The sequence below is a fragment of the Bos javanicus genome, chromosome 6 (genome assembly GCF_032452875.1).
Source record: "Bos javanicus breed banteng chromosome 6, ARS-OSU_banteng_1.0, whole genome shotgun sequence".
Taxonomy (NCBI): Eukaryota; Metazoa; Chordata; class Mammalia; order Artiodactyla; family Bovidae; genus Bos; species Bos javanicus.
Window position 1 is genome coordinate 17,659,557 of NC_083873.1, and position 20,113 is coordinate 17,679,669.

General features: G+C 42.5%; 1 protein-coding gene across 9 annotated transcripts in view; it reads right to left on the reverse strand.

Moving 5' to 3' along the window:
• The window catches only part of SGMS2 (sphingomyelin synthase 2), a 98,570-nt gene that overhangs the window by 5,526 nt on the left and 72,931 nt on the right, over positions 1-20,113 (reverse strand). For all 9 annotated transcript variants that reach the window (XM_061419442.1, XM_061419441.1, XM_061419434.1 and 6 more), the window contains 4 exons: positions 19,328-20,027; positions 15,688-15,805; positions 6,692-6,845; positions 1,117-1,283 (listed from right to left, as the gene is read on the reverse strand). In XM_061419442.1, the coding sequence (XP_061275426.1) occupies positions 1,117-1,283; positions 6,692-6,845; positions 15,688-15,805; positions 19,328-19,782 (894 nt within the window). In that variant the 5' untranslated portion in view covers positions 19,783-20,027. The remainder of the gene's footprint in view (positions 1-1,116; positions 1,284-6,691; positions 6,846-15,687; positions 15,806-19,327; positions 20,028-20,113) is intronic.

Consider the following 20,113-nt stretch of genomic DNA (forward strand, 5'->3'; position numbering starts at 1 on the left):
AACACTGTAAGCATCAGACAATATGGAAAATATGGTATGGGACAATAATCAGACTATCCCAAGATAAGTGGGCTTTGCTGGAGGCTAAAACAGTAAGGAGTCTGCCTGCAAAGCAGGAGACCCAGGTTCAATCCCTGGGTTGGGAAGATTCCCTGGAGAAGGGAATGACAACCCACTCCAGTATTCTTGCCTGGAAAATCCCATGGACAGAGAAGCCTGGCAGGCTATAGTCCATAGAATCGCAGAGTCAGACAAGTGAGTGACTAACACTTTCACTTTTTTTCTCACATCCCCAGATAAGTAAGTCATGGCACGCAGACTAACCCTGTTAACACCAAGGACATACACTGAGGCTAGGAAGACACGGTGAAGGGATCATTCTGTCTTGAGACTAGAGGCAGAGAGCAGGAGATAGGCAACGCTTCTCAGAAGAGATGACATCTGAGCCACCTCTTTGAGAATGAATGGGAGAAGAAAAAGAGAGTCATATGGGAACAAGAGGCAGCAGAAATAAGGAAGGAAGGATAAGAAGGGAAGTCAGAGAGCATAGTACCACTGAAAGATGTACAAAGTCCAGTTATTCATTAGTTACTCATTTTTGCCTGACTTTAAAAGAGCTGGTGTCTTCCTTAAAATAAGTTCTCCGAGTGCAAGCACTGTCTCACCTAGCTGCACAACAAAGCCTCTACAGAGAAGGCTCCTAAATTTTAACTCAATTTTAATTCTCCTATACGTTACCTGATGAGTAAAACACTGTGCTTTACAATTACACAGCATTTTACCCTTAACTGTCATTTATATTTGTGGCATTCTTTAAGAGGCAGTCATCCCTATAAGTCACCTGACCTCAACCACCCATTTAGGTGGCAACAGCAGCTATTCCCATTAAGTACATACGTAAGTGAAGTCGCTCAGTCGTGTCTGACCCTTTGCGACCCCATAGACTGTAGCCTATCAGGCTTCTCCGTCCATGGGATTTTCCAGGCAAGAGTGCTGGAGTGGATTGCCATTTTCTTCTCCAGTTATTCCCATTAAGCTACATGAAATCCCCGCTGTGTGAAAAGGGGGTTCCCTGCCTTTAAAGAACTTATCCAAGGATAATTTCAAGGCTCTTACCTTTTCGTTGGCCATGGAATGGTACCACCAGAAGAGCCGAGTTGTGATGTAATAGGCAACGATCACATCGACGGTATAGTGTTCATGTGCTACCAGAATGCAGATGATTCCGGCAGCGCTCAGCAGCCAGCAGATTAAGTGATACCACCAGAAGTGGCGAGGCGAATCTGGACAGCAGAAAAGTGGCAGAGTTAAGAAGCATTCCCCGAGATGAACTGAATGATGACAGTCTACCCTAAAGACCTGCGAGAAGTCTTTCTAAGGCCAAGAAGTCACTGGCGGAGAAAATGGATAACCCAAAATTATGAGTCACTGTGAACCGCCCAGGATTTGCTCAGGTTGAGGGTCAGGGGGGCAGGGGAGGCTGCTGGTAGCAGGTCTAATAGTCATTTCCCTGCTCAGGCTGCTAACACTGCTCTAGGTTTTGCTCACGCAGGTTAATAATAAGGAAGAGAACAGAATTATTTCACATTAGGTTGGCATTGGCTCACACTGGCTCCTGTAGGGACCCCACTGGAAAGAAAAAGGGTAGAAGTCAAAAGAAAAAGGTATTGTCTATGAAAACAAGGGATGACAAAGCAAGAGTGATTTTCATTCTTACATATAAACTTATTTTCATTTCTGCAGGGAGAGAAAAATGGCATTTGTGCCTAGCAATATTTTGATTCGTAGCAATTTCATACTGTTACTGCCAATAGCAACTACAGGACAGTCCCTATATAAAGCTTGGGCTTCCCAGGTGGCTCAGTGGTAAAGAATCCACCTGCAATGAAGAAGATGTGGCTCCTGGAGAAGAAAATGGAAACCTACTCCAGCACTCTTGCCTGGGAAATCTCATGGACAGAGGAGCCTGGTGGGTTACAGTCCATGGGGTTGCAAAAGTGTCAGACATGACTTAGTGACTGAACAACAGCAGCAAAGTAAAAGCTTAGGATTCTTGCTAACTCACTTACGGGTTTGACCTTACCTAGTGAGGCCACTAAGTTCATGACACTGATCAGCTTTAAGAGAGAACTAACGCCCATCACCGGAGAAGACAATGGCACCCCACTCCAGTACTCTCGCCTGGAAAATCCCATGGATGGAGGAGCCTGGAAGGTCCATGGGGTTGCTAAGAGTCAGACACGACTGAGTGACTTCACTTTCACTTTTCACTTTCATGCATTGGAGAAGGAAATGGCAACCCACTCCAGTGTTCTTGCCTGGAGAATCCCAGGGATGGGGGAGCCTGGTGGGCTGCCGTCTATGGGGTCGCACAGAGTCGGACATGACTGAAGTGACTTAGCAGCAGCAGCAAGGCCCTTCACAGGTTAAACATGATCCTGCACCCCCAACCTTCCCACACAGGCGGTAATGACACAGGTATAAATGGAACCAGCACTCATTTCTAATAAGTCTTCTTTCTCTTGAATAACTGTTTTTTTTTTCTATTTTAAAGCTTTATTAGCTCACAAAGATAATAATTTAATACTGAAATTTATTTCATATTTAACTGTGATTATTTTTATAGTGATATTTACTTCCAAGTGTGGAAGAATGGTTGAACAGCAAAAAGATTCATTTCTAGAACTTTACATGACACATCAAATCAGGCATGGGTCAAATAAAAAATAAAATAGCTACTGCTCTTTAAGTCCAATGTGGAACAGTAAGATGATAAACCTGTATTTGTATTTGAAAGTCTGATTTCCTACTTCTGAATGTACAACTCATCAATTCTTACTTGCTTCATCCTGCCACTAGGTTCCAGCTAATAGCTCATGGAATCTGAGAATTTTATAGCCGGGAGAAGCCTTACTTCCATAATGTGGGGGGTCAGATCCAGGCCCCATAACTGTTCTGTTAGGCTCTGAATGTTAAAAACTGAAGTAACATGCAGAAATCTGGAGCTTTCACTAAATATGCATTCTCCAGCACCACAGCCCTTACCCTTCCCTGAAATCTCACACCAACCTTGCTTCCTTCCCATCCTCATGGGTCACCTGCTATTTACCTTAAAAGTTCAAAATGCTTGAGCAAACCAGAACTACTTTGTGTTGGTTTATCCACAAGAGGGGCTTCCCTGGTGGCTTAGACAGTAAAGAATCTGCCTGCCAATGCAGGAGACCCTGGTTCCGTCCCTGGGTCAGGAAGATCGCTTGGAAGAGGAAATGGCAACCCACTCTAGTATTCTTGCCTGCAAAATCCCACGGACAGAGGTGCCTGGTGGGCTACAGTCCACGGGGTTGCAAAGAGTTGGACACGACTGAGCGATTAACACTTACGCACAAGAAGCAAAGCTGAAGTAGGTAGGGAGTAAGGAGGTGGCCCAAATGACCAATTTATAACTCACAGAATTGAAAATCAGGCTTTGGGAATATCTAGACACTCTAGCACTGCTCTCCCATAAAAATATATTCCCTTCTAGCTACTACATTGGGACCACTGCTCATTAATTGAGAACACTGGTGGACCCAAATAAAAGATTTAATACAAACTATTTTGAAACAGAAATGGTAAAATGGTAATCCTCTCTGCTCTCTCATTCTATCGCCAGGGATAACCTTGAGCTGAGAGATGATGACAATTCTTAATGAACTCCACTCTCTGTGTGGGATCCCATCCCTGCTTGTCAATGACTACCAGAGACAATGGACTCTGTGTAGTAGCAAGGTGAAAAAGAAAAAGAAAGAAAAGGTTTTCTCAACTAGTAAGACATTTGGTACTAAGAGCTAGGTGGATTTCTCCAGGCTAACTTTATAAGGAAGGAACCTAGGTCCTGATGATAATCCACTCATGACAACAGAATGTCAAACAAGGAGTGTCCCAAACGATCAAAAGTCGGGAAAGCAAAAATATACAAATGATGCGTCTAACCCTAGCAGCAGAATCTTCAAAGAAACCACTGGATCCACTGCTTACTCATAACAACAATACATGGTATAATTTAGAAGCTGACTGTTTCCCCTAATTGCATAGGAAGCGGACCTAAACATGGGATACGTGGCTTACATAGAGAGCGGATCCTAAAGTTGGGTTCGTATCCAGTGTTACAGATTTGCCCTTTTCTTTCTCACCAAAGCGTAGAGAAAGCAGAATGTAATTCTTTCCTTGCTATATGCAAACTTACACAAGTTGAAAGATCTCAAGCCCAAACCATACCTTTGGAAGGAAACGTATCTACGTACTGCACTTGCCTTTATTAAAGCAGAGAAATAATTATGAAGTTGCCCTATTGCGCTGAGGTAAAGGAACAACAATAAGCCAACATCCAGGCTGCTGCTGCTACTGCTGCTAAGTCACTTCAGTCGTGTCCGACTCTGTGCGACCCCATAGACGGCAGCGCACCAGGCTCCCCCGTCCCTGGGATTCTCCAGGAAAGAATACTGGAGTGGGTTGCCATTTCCTTCTCCAATTCGTGAAAGTGAAAAGTGAAAGCGAAGTTGCTTAGTCGTGTCCGACTCCTAGCAACGCCATGGACTGCAGCCTACCAGGCTCCTCTGTCCATTTCTTAGCAATTCTACCAGATCAGATGACTTGGGTTTCCAAAAATTCTAAACAGAGCCACAAAACTGATAGTGGAACTGCTAAAGTCAGCCTCAATTACTAACTGTGGACTGTGGCTAATTCACTCACTTTCCTTATGCTTAAATTTCCTCTGAACATTTTGGGGGAAAACAGCGCTTCCCTCCTGGGTGGCTGCAGGGATTAAATAAGCCAATCTGCACCAAGGGCTTAGAATAGTGCCCAGCACAGAGGAACTACTCTGTCTACTCGTTGTCATTGGTAATGTCACCTCGTCTTCAGTTATCAAACTGACCCTCAGTTTCCTGGGGTATTTTCTCTTCATTATCTTGTTTTCCACCCACAGTAGCTTCACTCTTAACTTGTAACATCTCCCTGCCATCATCCTCATCTTCTATAAGCTTTTATGATGTACAGATTAGAGGGAAGATTGTACCACCCAAATGAACCTCTAAACTGGAAAGTGACTGACCTTACACAGAGATGGGACCTTTCCAGAGCAGAAGTTAGAATGAGACCCACACACAACATAAATCGCTCTGCCTGCCACCCAGAACCAACAACCAGGTATTAGAAATTTCAGAAGACTGGAGTTGAAGGAGATACTGGTGCCCAGACAGAGCTAGGTTCCTGTCTTCTGCCACTTCCCCAACAGTGTAAGAACATAAAGAAGACAGGAAAGGTGCCGAAGGCCCTCTGCCTTCACGGCAGACAGTGTGACAAAGGCCCAACACTTAATAGACTGTTCACCCTACTCAAGGCTTGTATGTAGCATTTAGAAAGAAAACAATTCAGAAGATATACAATCGCCATCAAAAAACAAAAAGACTTCATCTACTACAGAGACTCTCATCTCTTTGGCATAATGCCCTCAAAGCAGAATTAAAACCTATATATCCCAGGCAATCTACGGGCAAGAATTCACCTCTGCTCCACTGGAAGATAAACCTTGATGGGTCTAACCTGTTTGGATTGATGACGGTTAAAAGAAGAAGGGAGAGAACTGAGCAAAGGGGACAGAAGGGAGGTCTCCTTCCCCTGCTTTCTGCCCAAAGACCCTTATGATATGCTTTGCAAGTGAACAGAATTGAGACAAGACTCCAAAAGAACACTGGCATGGGGATGGGGTATCTTGCAATTGAAGATGAAGGGTAATACTGACCAGCTGGTAAAAATGGAGGAAGAAGCATCACTACTTGAAAAGAATTTTGAGATAATGGGCCCAACTACACAAAGCCTCAGAAATCTACAAGGGGATGGGCCCAACTACACAAAGCCTCAGAAATCTACAAGGGGATGTGCTGGCAGCTAAAATCAAATACAGTCCCCACCCCTCTTTCCAAAGAACAAGATATTATTCTAGGCCCCCTCCCCATGAAGTTATTGGAATATACAAGAATTTTGTATAATGAGAATTAAGTATATAAATATGGAAAGATATTTCACATTCTCATCTCCACATTAACCAAAGCATTGGGGATAATGAAATGAATCCGTAAAATGGAAATTTCACTCAAAAGTCCTTCCCATTTGGCTCTGGAGCACACTGATTCTTTTTGCAATAAACTTAACAATGATTCCTCTTAATTCCAACATTAAAATAGCCTTTCATACCTTGGTAGCACCAGTGGTAAAGAATCCACCTGCCAAAACAAGAGACTATAAGAGACTCTGGTTTGATCCCTAGGTTAGGAAGAGCCCCTGGAGTAGGAAATGGCAAGCCACTCCAGTATTCTTGCCTGGAAAATCCCAGAGACAGAGGAGTCTGGCGAGCTACAGTCCATAGGGTTGCAAAGTCGGACACAACTCAAGGGACTTAGCATGCACACACCTTAAGAAGTACTAACCAAGGAGGGAGACATTTTGGAGGCATGCTGAATGTTAGCAAGAAGCCGGGGCTAAGACTTAACCCTTCAGTGTTCATGACTGGTTTAAATGATTTTTAATATACACACACACACCTCTCTTTCCATGGCTCTCAATTTCAACAGAATAAGCGCTCCTCAGTTTCAGGGCCTAGGGATTCCAGTCACTGCAACAGTCAACAAAGCAGGAATGAATTATCACTTACATTCTTTGATGAACAAATAAGTAAGCGTCAGCACAACTGTGTGGCCGCTGAAGAGGAAGTCCCCACACAAGATGTGCGATCCCGTTATGGACAATCCACCGCCAGAGATCAGCCGTAGAATCCGCTGTACTTTGGCCTGAGAGTCTCCGTTGAGCTGAATGACACAAGAAGATCAGGAAGAAAATTCACAAGCTGATAAATCAAGTGTTAGCCTAATTTATGTGACATTTACAAAGGTCATCAGTTGTGATTTTTTTCCTTTTTAAGTCAAAAAGAATCCAAGGGAGAAGCTCCTCAAACTGGGTTTTATTCATTGCATTGGCCAGTTTTAGTGACACGTTTTAAATTATTCAGTATGTTACTAATAATACGTCTTGGTGGTGGTGTGTCCTTGGGCAAAGCTTTTAAAAATATTAATAACCAATGACTTCACCACAGTTATGCACTGAAAAGATCAAAGCTCCTCTCTTTCCTCTTTGCAGGGGAAGTCGGGGTTTCGAATAGTTAATATTTGATTCGGCTGCCCTCCACATTACTAATACTCTACAGAGTATTCCTACCTTGTGTCCAGTGGGCAGCTTAGGGAGTGCATATAGTTGTATTAATGTCTGATCCAAACATCTGCAGTTTAAAAGAGCTGCAATTTGTTAAATAATTTAAATAGGTTTGAAAATGATGGATTAGCGATGCACTGGTTGCTTTAAAAGGAGTGGCTTGATCAGGAAAAGCATTCTCAGAGCAATAATCTGTGTGCCGTGGCAGGGGGTCAGCGAAGGGCTTGCCTGGGCGAGGGTGGAGAAGCCCCGAGAAGCCATCATGACGACACAGGAGACAATGACGGACGAGGGCAGGGGTTTGATACAATAGTCAAAGGTTTATAACCCATTCAAACTTAAGCATACAGATCTCTCTTACATGTAGAATCTACTACAAAATGCAACAAACTAGTGAATATAACAAAAAAGAAGCAGACTGACAGATATACAGAAGAAACTAGTGGTTACCAATGAGAAGACAGAGCCGGGGAGAGAGGCAACACAGGGGTGGGGACGTGGGAGATACCGACTGCTGGGTGTAAGAGATGGAGATGCACTTGTGACACAAGCCATCGTCAACCCAAAGGTTTAGACCCATCAACTTTCATCTTTCAGTGGAGCGCAAGTGATGACTTCTTGCCCCTCGATTGCCCAGGGTTACAGGTTTTACGGACGGACTTGCAGACACAGCGGGGCAAGGAGAGGATAGGGTGAACTGAGAAAGTAGTGGGAAGCTGCTCTATAACACAGGGAGAGCAGCCTGGTGATCTGTGATGATCTAGACGGGTGGGACAAGAGAGGGGAGGGAGGTTCCAGACGGAGGGGGTTTATATACAATTTTGACGGATTCCCATTGTTGTATGGCAGAAATCAATATAACATTGTAAAGCAATTATCTTCCAATTTAAAAAAAAGTCTCAAGGATGTATTGTACAATACAAGGAATACAACCAGTATTTCATAATAACTGTAAGTGGAGTGTAACCTTTAAAAATTGTACTAAAAAACAACAACAAAACCCAAACCTTAGGTATACGGGAAGGAATAGTGGACTGAGTGGGAATACATAAGAAATTGGAATACTGAAATGCTGGGCCACCGGGTGGAAGACTTCGGATCAGCCTAATATCAACTGAATAGGTTTAGAAAAGCAAAGAATGATACTCAGAAATAAAACAAAGTAAGAGTAGACATGAGAAGAGAAATATAGAAAGACCATCAATGACTATTCACTTGGGGCCTGTGCGCACAGCTACTCGACATGCTGCCCTTCACACTCAGTGACAATCCTTCTAGGCAACTGGCCCCTGAAACGTAGCCAGGCCGATCACAGTGGTGGTTCAAGTCTTTGGCAGCGTAGACAGGTACTGTCTTCTTACCCATCTGTACACATCTTACCCTCTTTCACCACTGCACCAAGTAGACATGCAGTGGTGAAAGAGGGTAAGATGTGTACAGATGGGTAAGAAGACAGTCCAGTCTCCAAAGCAGGTGGAAAACCATCCTGTTCAGTACCATAGAAATGGGGGCAGGAATCCTTGTCTAAAAATTTTCCAATGAAAAGTATCTTATGGATCTGGAAACATGTCTGGTATTCAGATGACCCCTGTAAAAAGCCAAACACACTATGCTGAGGTGACAGTTAAGTGTAGGGTTCTGTAGCACAAGATGATGGGAAATAGGATTAGAGGTCAAGGTAAGAAACTAGTTTCAAGGAAACTTAACCTCCTTCCAAAGTTGGCTCAGGCCAAGCCCAGGAGGCAAATCCGAGAGAACATACAGGTTTCAATGAGTTGACAGTCCTTAAAACAAAAATGTAAGTAACAGGTGACCCTGCCTTGAAAAGATAGATCTAGAAGGCAGTAAAGGATCCACAGGGATTCCCAGGGGGCACTGGTGGTAAAGAACCTGCCTGCCAATGCAGGAGACATGAGAGACACAGGTTCAATCCCTGGGTTGGGAAGATCTGCTGGTGAAGAGCATGGCAACCCACTTCAGTACTCTTGCCTGGAGAATCCCATAGACAGAGGAGCCTGGTGGGCTACAGTCCATGGGGTCACAAAGAGTCGGACACGACTGAATTACTAACACTTTCACTACTTTCTCACTTTTCAAAGGATGCGTACCCGGGGAAGAGAAGGACTGTTGACAGAGCTGCAGGACTCACTGCAAACCACATGAAATGCTGTGAAAGCCCTTGATGTGCAGGATGGAATCCAGCATGCGCTTTATCAGATCTGAGGTGGACCTTCAGGAATTTCTGGTTGTGCGGTTGGTACGAACCGTCAACACTGAGATCAAATAAAAAGGTACGTACACTCCACCCGACCATTGTGTTCTCAGTTTTAAGAACACATTATTCTTCACTTCAAAACCATAATAATTTTTTTTTAATCCACTCACCCACCCCAACTCAATGCTTGGATTTTCTAAGTGCAAAAACACTTAATCCAAAGGTATAACCAAACCAGGAGCAAAAATACTACGGCCACCCATTCTCTCCACCCCGCTCCCTTCCAGCAGTGTTCAGGTATGGAGATTTGCGATAGCAGTTCACAGGACAGAGCAAGGGCTCTCTTCTGCTCCTCCTGTACTTTCTCAGTTCTTAATCTCTCAGTCCTGTCACTGCTATCTTAGACGTCAGAACACGTTCAGCATAAATGCCAAATAGGACTTCAAGAAAGGAAGTGTAAAAAGAGGGTGGACAGAAAACTGGGGAAGGGGCGGGTAACAGAGCTGAGATTAATGGATTATTTCCTGTGTGTGTGCATCCTCAGTCGCTTCAATCATGTTCGATCCTGTGTGACCCCGTGGACTGTAGCCTGCCAGGCTCCTCTGTCCACGGGATTCTCCAGGCAAGAATCCTGGAGTCAGTAGCCATTCCCTCCTCCAGGGGATCTTCCCGACCTAGGGATCGAACCTAGGCCTCCTGCATTGCAGGCGGATTCTTTACCTTCTGAGTCACCAGGGAAGCCCTAGATCTATTTCATTGGGACCTCCAGCATACACCACTTAAATTCTAGTTCCTCTTAATTTCCTCATTTTTTTATACCATCCTATGCTATTTCTGAATATAGAGTTGAAGATGTAAGAAAATAGAGAAGTATTGATCACAATAGCCAAAACAGACAGAACTCAGTGTTCTCAAGGGTTCCTCCACCTGTGACCTCCACACACCATTTCCCACAAAAATAACTTATGTACAAAAGAGATCAACTTGGCTGCTGCCAAACCAGAAACCTTTCCATCCATACATTCCCTTCAATTTAGAGGAGAAGAGGTCCTCTGATACAGCAAGGATGAGAGGGCAGCTTTCTCGGGAAAAGGAAAGTAACTGTGCCAGCCCAATATTCCTGTGGAAAAAGGGATTTGAAAACCTAAAGCATTTCATGCCAGTCCTAATAAATAGGCCAACATCCATCTAAACAAAACTGTCAGAACTCAGATGTTGTGCCTGCAAACCAAAGCTTGGGTGGGTGGGATGAAGCAAATCATAACCTAAGGACTTAAACCCTAGGATGGAGAAGGAAGGAAGGCAACCAGAAGACTGCAAGCCAACGATTCTACTGAGGGCCTTTCACTGCAGTGGCTTCTGTGATCACACCCAGTGAGTAACAGGTGACGTCAGGCATCAGTGACCGGTCAGACATCCTTCCAGGGCAAGTGGTTTCAGAACACACAGTTCCGTCATTGCTCTCAGTCACTAAGGGCATTCTATAGAGTCAGCAGCAAAGGAGACAGGTATATTATCTAACAGTTTTGTAACCACAAATCTAAGGAGCGCTGGAAGCCAGAGGCTGGACTACATTTAAAATGCAATTCTGCTCCCTGTTCTGTCAAACCACGTCATCCCTAGTCAAACAAACTGATGTGTGTTTGCTTTACTGAGCCACAATCTAGGCACCCAAACCCTGCTGATGCTTCAGAAAGAGGTTCTGGGTCTTGACAATTGAACACAGGGGCTGATTGGCAAGGATGTCCCTACAGCTTCCTTGCAAGTCTTTGCACCTCAGTTACTCAGCAGTAACATTTGCTCTTGTGGCTTCTGAAAATTGTATGTTTTCCATAGAAGATAATCTTTAATTTACTTCTTTCTGTAAACATAGCAATTCATCCCTGTAAATCACACCTTTTACTAGGATGGGCCTGCCTTCTCTCCTGTGGCCATTTCCTCATTTAACCCACCACAATAACCCCTTAGAAGTATTTATTATGCCTCTGAACTTCTCCCATGCCTTAAATTAGTTTCACTAAAAATCAGCCAATGTTTAATTCAATATGTACACTGTTTTAATTACACACACTTTCTGCCTTGATGGTTTTAGAAAATTAGAGCTTCTCAAACCACATCTATATTTGGTGAAGGAGACTGTTGACTTCTTTAGAACAACTCTATTTTTTCTCTCCACCTTGGACATCTGCTTAGTGTTCAGTAAAAAATGTTAGGCTTTACTCCCTTGCCCAGAAAGCACATGATTTGCACGTTTCCTTTTTTATAAACCAGGGCACACTGGAGTCTAAGATGATTAACAGCTCTCGTGAGAAATGACTCTACCTGGAGAAACTATAAATCCTGCTTACAATAGTCTCAGTATCCATTCTCACACTCTGTCTCAGTAAATGGGTGAATTTAATTCAGATGACCATTATATCTACTACTGTGGGCAAGAATCCACAGAAGAAATGGAGCTGCCCTCTTAGTGAACAGAAGAGTCCACAATGCAGTACTTGGGTACAGTCTCAAAAATAACAGAATGATCTCCAATCATTTCCAAGGCAAATCATTCAACGTAACAGTAATCCAAGTCTATGCCCCAACCACTGAGGCCAAAGCTAAAGCTGAATGGTTCTATGAAGACCTACAAGACCTTCTAGCACTAACACCAAAAAAATATATGTCCTTTTCATCACAGGGGATTGGAATTCAAAAGTAGAAAGTAAAGAGATACTTGGAATAACAAGCAAGTTTGGCCTTGGAGTACGAAATGAAGCAGGGCAAAGGCTAACAGAGTTCTGTCAAGAGAAGAACACACTAGTCATAACAAACACCTGTGTCCAACAACACAAGAGATGACTCTCCACATGGACATCACCAGATGGTAAATATAGATATCAGACTGATTATATTCTTTGCAGCCAAAGATGGAGAAGCTCTACACAGTCAGCAAAAACAAGACCTAGAGCTGACTGTGGCTCAGATCATCGGTTCCTTATTGCAAAATTCAGAGTTAAATGGAAGAAAGTAGGGAAAACCACCAGGCCATTCAGGTAGGACCTAAATCAAATCCCTTATTATTATACAGTGGAGGTGACAAATAGATTCGAGGGACTAGATCTGGTAGACAGAATGCCTGAAGAACTATGGACAGACATTTGTAACACTGTATAGGAGGCGGTGACCAAAACTATCCCAGAGAAAAAGAAATGTAAGAAGGCAAAGTGGTTGTCTGAGAATTTAAAAATAGCTGAGGAAAGAAGAGAAGCAAAAGGTAAGGGAGAAAGGCAAAGACATACCCAACTGAATGCAAAGTTCCAGAGAATAGCAAGGAGCGATAAGAAGGCTTTCTTCAATGAACAATGCAAAGAAATAGAGGAAAACAATAGAATGGGAAAGACTAGAGATCTCTTTATGAAAACTGGAGATAACAAAGGAACATTTAATGCAAGGGTAGGCGCAATAAAGATCAGACATGGTAAGGACCTAACAGAAGCAGAAGAGATTAAGGAAAGGTGGCAAGAATACACAGAGGAGCTATACAATAAACATCTTAATGACCCAGATAACCACAATGGTGTGATTCACTAACCTAGAGCCAAACATCCTGGAGCGTGAAGTCAAGTGGGCCTTAGGAAGCATTACTACGAACAAAGCTGGTGGACATGACGGAATTCCATTTGAGCTATTTAAAATACTAAAAGATGATGCTGTTAAAGTGCTGCACTCAATGTGTCAGCAAATCTGGAAAACTGAGCAGTGGCACAGGACTGGGAAAGGTCAGTTTTCATGCCAATCTCGAAGAAAGGCAATGGCAAAGAGTGTTTAAACTACCATACAATTGCACTCATTCCACACACTAGCAATGTAATGGTAAAAATCCTCCAAGCTAGGCTTCAGCAGTACGTGAACCAAGAACTTCCAGAAATACAAACTGGGTTTAGAAAGAAAAGGCAGAGGAACCAGAGATCAAATTGCCAACATTTGTTTGATCACAGAGAAAGCAAGGGAATTCCAGAAAAACATCCACTTCTGCTTCATTGACTATGATAAAGCTTTTGATTGTGTGGATCAAAACAAACTGTGGAAAATTCTTAAAGATATGGAAATACCAGACCACCTTACCTATCTTGTCTCTTTCCTGAGAAACCTGTATGATGATCAAGAAGCAACAGTTAGAACCAGACATGAAACAATGGACAGCTTCATTCAAAATTGGGAAAGGAGTATGTCAGGCTGTATATTGTCACCCTACTTATTTAACTTATATGCAAAGCACATTATGTGAATGCCAGGCTGGATGAATCACAAGCTAGAATCAAGACTGCTGGGAGAAATATCAACAACCTCAGACACGCAGATGATAATAGTCCAATGGCAGAAAGTGAAGAGGGATTAAAGAGCCTCTTGCTGAGGGTGAAAGAGGAGAATGAAAAAGCTGCCTTAAAATTCAACATTCGAAAAACTAAGACCATGGCATCTGGTCCCATCACTTCATGACAAACAAGCAGAAAAAGTGGAAGCAGTGACCGATTTTACTTTCTTGGGCTCCAAAATCACTGCAGACAGTGACTACGGCAATGAAATTAAAACACACTTGCTCCTTGGAAGGAAAGTTATTACAAACCTAGACAGTGTATTAAAAAGCAGAGACATCACTTTGTTGACAAAGGTCTATATAGTCAAAACTATGGTTTTTTAGTAGTCAGGTACAGATGTGAGAGTTGGAGCATAAAGAAGGCTGAGTGGGAAAGAATTGATGCTTTTGAACTGTGGTGTTGGAGAAAACTCTTGAGATTCTCTTGGACTGTAAACAGATCAAACCAGTCCATCCTAAAGGAAATCAACTCTGGATAGTCATTGGAAGGACCAATGCTGAAGCTGAAGCTCCAATACTTTGGCCACTTGATGTGAAGAGCTGACTCGTTGGAAAAGACCCTGATGCTGGGAAAGATTGAAGGTAGAAGGAGAAGCAGGTGACAGAGGATGAAATGGTTGGATAACATCACTGACTCGATGGACATAAGTTTGAGCAAGCTCTGGGAGATGGTGAAGGACAGGGAAGCCTGGAGTGCTGCAGTCCATGGGGTCGCAAAGAGGTAGATATGACTTAGCAAATGAATAACAACAACAATCTGAGCAAAAGGCCACTCTCTCTTTCCGGTTACTAAAAACTTTGAGTTCATCCTTGATTTCTTTCTCTTAAACCCATGTCCAACTTATTAGAATATCCTGTTTGCTCTACCTTCAAAATATATCCCAAATGGAATGACTTCTCCTGACTTCCACAGTCACCACCAAGGTTTAAGTTCCTACAATGGGCTAAAGGTCCCATGAAATACGCGGCTGCATCATCTCAACTTTTCACAACTCTGCTCAGCCACACAGGTCTCCCTGCTGTTCTGGAATGCACCACAAGGGTTATTTCCTTGTCCTGGAGTTCTCACCCCATCCACATGGCTCACTCCCTAAGCCTGGTTGTCTAAAAGCTTTCTTATTGAAGAAGTTTTCCTGACCACTCTGCAAAATAGTGTTGTTGTGTTTTAGTTGCTCAGTCATGTCTGACTCTTTGCGATCCTATGGACTGTAGCCCACCAGGCTCCTCTGTCCATGGGATTTCCCAGGCAAGAATGCTGGAGGGAGTGCCCATTTCCTTCTCCCCGGGATCTTCCCAACCAGGGATGGAACCTATGTCTCCTGCATTAGCAGGCAGATTCTATACCACTGAGCCATGGGGGACACCTGTATAAAATAGTACCCACCCTCAGAGTCCCTTTCACCCTTACTCAGCTTTGTTGTTCTCCAACTGACAGCTACTTGACCTACCACCACAAGTCATAACAAGTTATGACTTTATTTATTCATTGCCATCCTTCCATAAGAATATACATTCTCAGAGGAGGAGAACTTCATTTTGGTCATTGCTATCATACACTGCCTGGGATACAACAGGAACTTAATACTTTAAAATGATTGGATGAATGAGAAAATGAGATGGCAAAAAAAGCAGAGTCCAAAATCTGGCAGTAACTTCCAGGTAGCAGAAAAGAAAAGTTTTATGCACAAAGACATACATTTTATTACCACATTTTCACTTCTCCCCCCAACCCCAAAATCTAAAGCAAAGCAGAAAATGTGTTAGATTTCAGTTAACACATATGAATGTGTCTAGGAGAACGAATAACGGAGAGCAGGTGCTCAATCACTGCTTAACATCCTCTAAAGGGTAATTCGGAGGGGCTTACCTTTGGAGCACACTGGAAATGCATTCCAGGCACCGGGAGGGTAGTGACATACATTGTGATACAGCGATATAGGTATAAAGTTCCAATGATAAAAAAGAATCTGCGCCCCACTATTGACCTAAGGGAAAAATAGGGATGGGGAAAAAATAGGTTTACTGGGGCTTTTTGATCTTAAAGGCAATATAAAATAAGGTTTAACAGAATAAAAAATATCTGCAGTTTTCTGAACTAAAGACTCACATACTGCGATCAATCTAGGTGGGTTGGGCCCCAAAGGTGTGATGAGTCTCTGGTGAGTTAAAGTAGTTTAAAGGTTAAACAACCACCACTCCTTAAAAAAGCACTCTTTGCCAGAGAATTCAATGAACCTCTCTATGTTGTCAGTCAATCCACTGCATTAATAAGCCCTCTCTTGGGAACACAGCAGTGGTATAAGCGAGCCACGGCCACAGAGGAATTTAGTAATGAGCTAAGGTGATGCTACATAATTGGGCACACAGGGAAATGGGACAACTCATTTAACTAAGTTATATAAGCAAGGGTTATTTGGGGACCATCCAAAAATATTCTGACAACTTCGGCATGAACTATTTTGTCTATGACTATAGAGATTTTCAGAGAATTATATTTTGAAGACGGTCAAAGGGTCCTCGTGCATTTAAGGATATTTAAGAGTGAAGCTGTAAATTTCACCCTTATTTTATGCATTCTTGATGAAAAGAAGCAAAAAAATTTAAAAATCTACAAGTCCTTTTTCACTTTGTATGTTTTGGTGGCGACGGCTGTCTTGACTAACATTAGTCCTGTCCTTTGCCCTCTGAGTCCTTAGTCTAAGGCAGTGGTTCCTAGAAGCTGGCTCTGAGCACACTGTCTCCAAAGGGAAAGGCTTTGCCTGTCTGCACCACTGCCTCATGGGCTCCTGAATGGGCATGGAAGTTCTGAAGATAGGACTTCACTAGTGGCTCAGGGGCTAAGACTCCTCGCTCCCAATGCAGGGGGCCTGGGTTCGATCCCCAATCAGGAAACTAGATCCCACACGCCGCAACTAAAGCTCCTGCATGCCACAACTAAGATCCAGGACAGCCAAATAAATATTTTTTAGAAAATAAAAAAAAGAGTTCTGAAGATGGCCCTGCTGTGCGGTCAGAGATGGGTCTATAAACTCTGGGCTCTGGGGATTAAGACATGGGTGAGACCCACAAAGCCCTTAGAATTACTAGTTGTAACTTTCCTAGTACATAAAATATATTACTCCAGGTCCTCCATTTTCAGAGCTCTCAAACTTCCCAAACCAGATCTTCCCAAAGATCTCTGGAAAAACAGACAGTTCCAGGCATGTGGCATATTTTAAGTTTTCTCTGAGACTGCAGTCTGCTGTGGATTAAGGTCTAATTCAGGTAACTGTTGAGACTTCTAATTTAAAGAATTATGTACAGATATAATTTTAGCTGTCTGTCTCCAAGAGCTATTTTAAGAAGATTCCAGGGTTCTTGGGGTCAAAATATATAGAGAAAAACCACCTTGACTAGTTGATGAAAGCATTTATTTATTGCAAGGCATCTCTTTCAAAGGCTTACTATTCTAGCATTGCCTTTTCTAGCACTGAAAAGGAACAGGTGATAAACACTGCTGACTGTCTCCATTTGGTTAAGTGAAAAACTATTCTCCCTTTGATTCAACCCCAGGCTCAAAAGGAGCGCTCAAATGTGCTCCATGCTGTTAGACAAGGTGAAGTAATAAGCAAGAATTATTATGAGTCAATTATATTCACTCCAGTATTCACAGTTCAGCAGTGCTCAGAACAGAAAATTAACTTAGAGGTGAAATATGCATTCTGCAGTCTTATTTAGTTTAAGAACTACTGCCAATTATTTCTCCCCTATCGCTTTGAAGGTGCTCTTAAGTGAGAGAGTGAGAGTACAAGCAGAATTTTTTATTCAGCTGGAATGTGCAAAACAAGTTATAAACATTACTCCACCAGTTACTAAAATGTTAGATCCGAACCTACCTGAAAAAGAAAAATTAGTGCGATTTCCCCCAACAAGTTTTTGCTGGTGGACTGTGACTGAAACGGTGGATGCTATTAAAATGCGTGGCTGGCTTATTTGACTACAAGTTTTGATGTGGTAAAACCGAAGATGGCCATGGAGAGGCAGGTAACAACAATCCTCTGGATGGACATTCAAACACACCAAGGCAGTAGTTCAGGCTGGAAGCCAGCTGCTAACCAGACCCTGGAAAATTTCTATTTTCACGGACATATACGAATAAAACTTTGCTCTAAAATAAAAGAGAGCAAATACCTTTGGCCTGAGCAGTCTCTCTTACATTGTGTCAATTCCAGACACTGAAAAGAAAAATGCTAAAAGTTTTTTAGCTTTTAGCATGAAGCATGTCATAACTAACACCTTCTGTAAGAAGTTCTAAGACAACTGACAGCTATGTGATTCACTTATACATATTGAGAGACATATTTTATGTACAAGAAAATGCTCAGGAATGACTTCAGTTTCTGGAACAAGTTTTCAAAACTGCAAACTTGATGTAGAACTCTTTAGCAAAGATATATTGAACTCTTCAACTCTCAAAGCAACAACCAATTGAAAAAATAATACAGCATAAATTCCCTCTTCAAAAAATGATCTTGTGGCATTAACACTGAAATCCTATTTGACTCTGAAGTGTATTGAATACATTAGCATATATTATTCTTTCAAAAGCCTTGTTTGTGGGCAATGTTTTGATCAAATTTATATTTGTGACTTAATTACTAGAATCTTAGCAAGAAAAAACATCTGAATGATGGCTGAGAAGAAAAGAGGAACTGAGCCCCCCCACCCCTTTTTTTTAATGGGCTAGCAGTCTGAATTCACAGGGAAACAGAAATAACCACTTCAGAGCTATGTCCTATTTTTAAGTGTCTTCAAAGCAAAAGTACCTGGCTTACTACACTTCCTGATTTCTGCTATTCTAAAAAGGGAAGACTGAAGCCAGTGAACTAGCTGCTCCTTTGTGATGGCGTGAGGAAACTAGAAGGCCTGTTTACTACAGGTAAGTAAAACCCAAACTGCATGGACCCAGGTCTAAATGCAGTTTATTAAGCAAACTCCTGTGGTTGAATTGCTAATAGGCAAATGGAAAAGAAATGTAAAATCTGAGAACTCTTGAAGAGAGGCAAACCTCAAAGCCTGCTGTGATTGACTGTAGACCAATATAGTCATCACATTCTGAGTAACAGCCGACTACTTTCCCCACCTGTCAAGAGCCTGGAATAACATAAGCATGATGAAGTGAATGTATTCCTTTCCAAGCCTCTTAATGTATCATGCAAATACCATAGTGCCAAGTTGCTTGAAATCAGAACTGCACCTTAAATTTACAAGCTTTGAGTTATCCACCATAGCATTCCTGCACCTTTACACACACCTGCCACTTCCATACAGTTGCTCAATAAATGCTGATGGAATAACGACTGGATTTACTCAAGGTTGTAGATCTTTCTATCTCTTCTTTTCATCAAGTGCCTGGATAAGACTGAAGTTATCAGATAAAACCGAGAAAGAGCATTTCGATCACACATCTACTCACTTAAATATAAACTCCCATGGCAAACCCCCAAAACATGTTAGACCTTACTTACTTGTATCTCAAAAACAGCCACTGGGTGATCCATAATCCAACTAATATAATCCCATTTATTTCTGATACAGAAAATGCCCATTTCACCCGATCTATGTAATCAAAAAACTTGTCTGGGAGTGGAGGGCTGAGTTCCTTGGGAGGGACCCTCTCATGCACAACCGTGATCATGACGGTTGTCAGGACAAGGTTGAAAAGAGCGTACACGAAAGCAATGCCCGTTTTCCACCACTCGAGGGGAAATTTGTTCCTCGCTTCTGTGGGCATAGCAATTTGGATGTAGTCTGGGTACTTTTTGGTGCTCTTCCGCAACCCATTGGATAAGCTCTTAGGTTTACTGTTGCCATTTTTGTTCTCTTCTTCGACAGGCTCAGGAGGTCTCGTGTAAGTGTTTGCAGGGTCATTGGTTTGATTTTCCATATGTTCCTCGAGTTTCGCTGTCTCTATGATATCCATTGTCCCCTGGTCTTCAGGTCAAAAGGGAGATGGTAAAGTTCTTGTTCTTTGAGGAAACTTGACTTTTTTTAATCCTTCTATTTCCAAGATCAACATGGACTCTTAAGACTGATCTTGTTTCCTAGTGCAAAACATAGATGGTCTCCATCTCTCTAGTGTTCCTCCTGGGTCACCATCTGCCATACGTTTACCACTTTCAGGAAAGGAAGTCAATTTTCTTTCCCCCAAAGATGTTACTATCCCACCTGGAAAAACAAAACAGAACTCTGTTCAGAAACTGTGCTTGTCCACTTGCCAACCATCCAAAACAAAAACATTATCAAAATAAGGA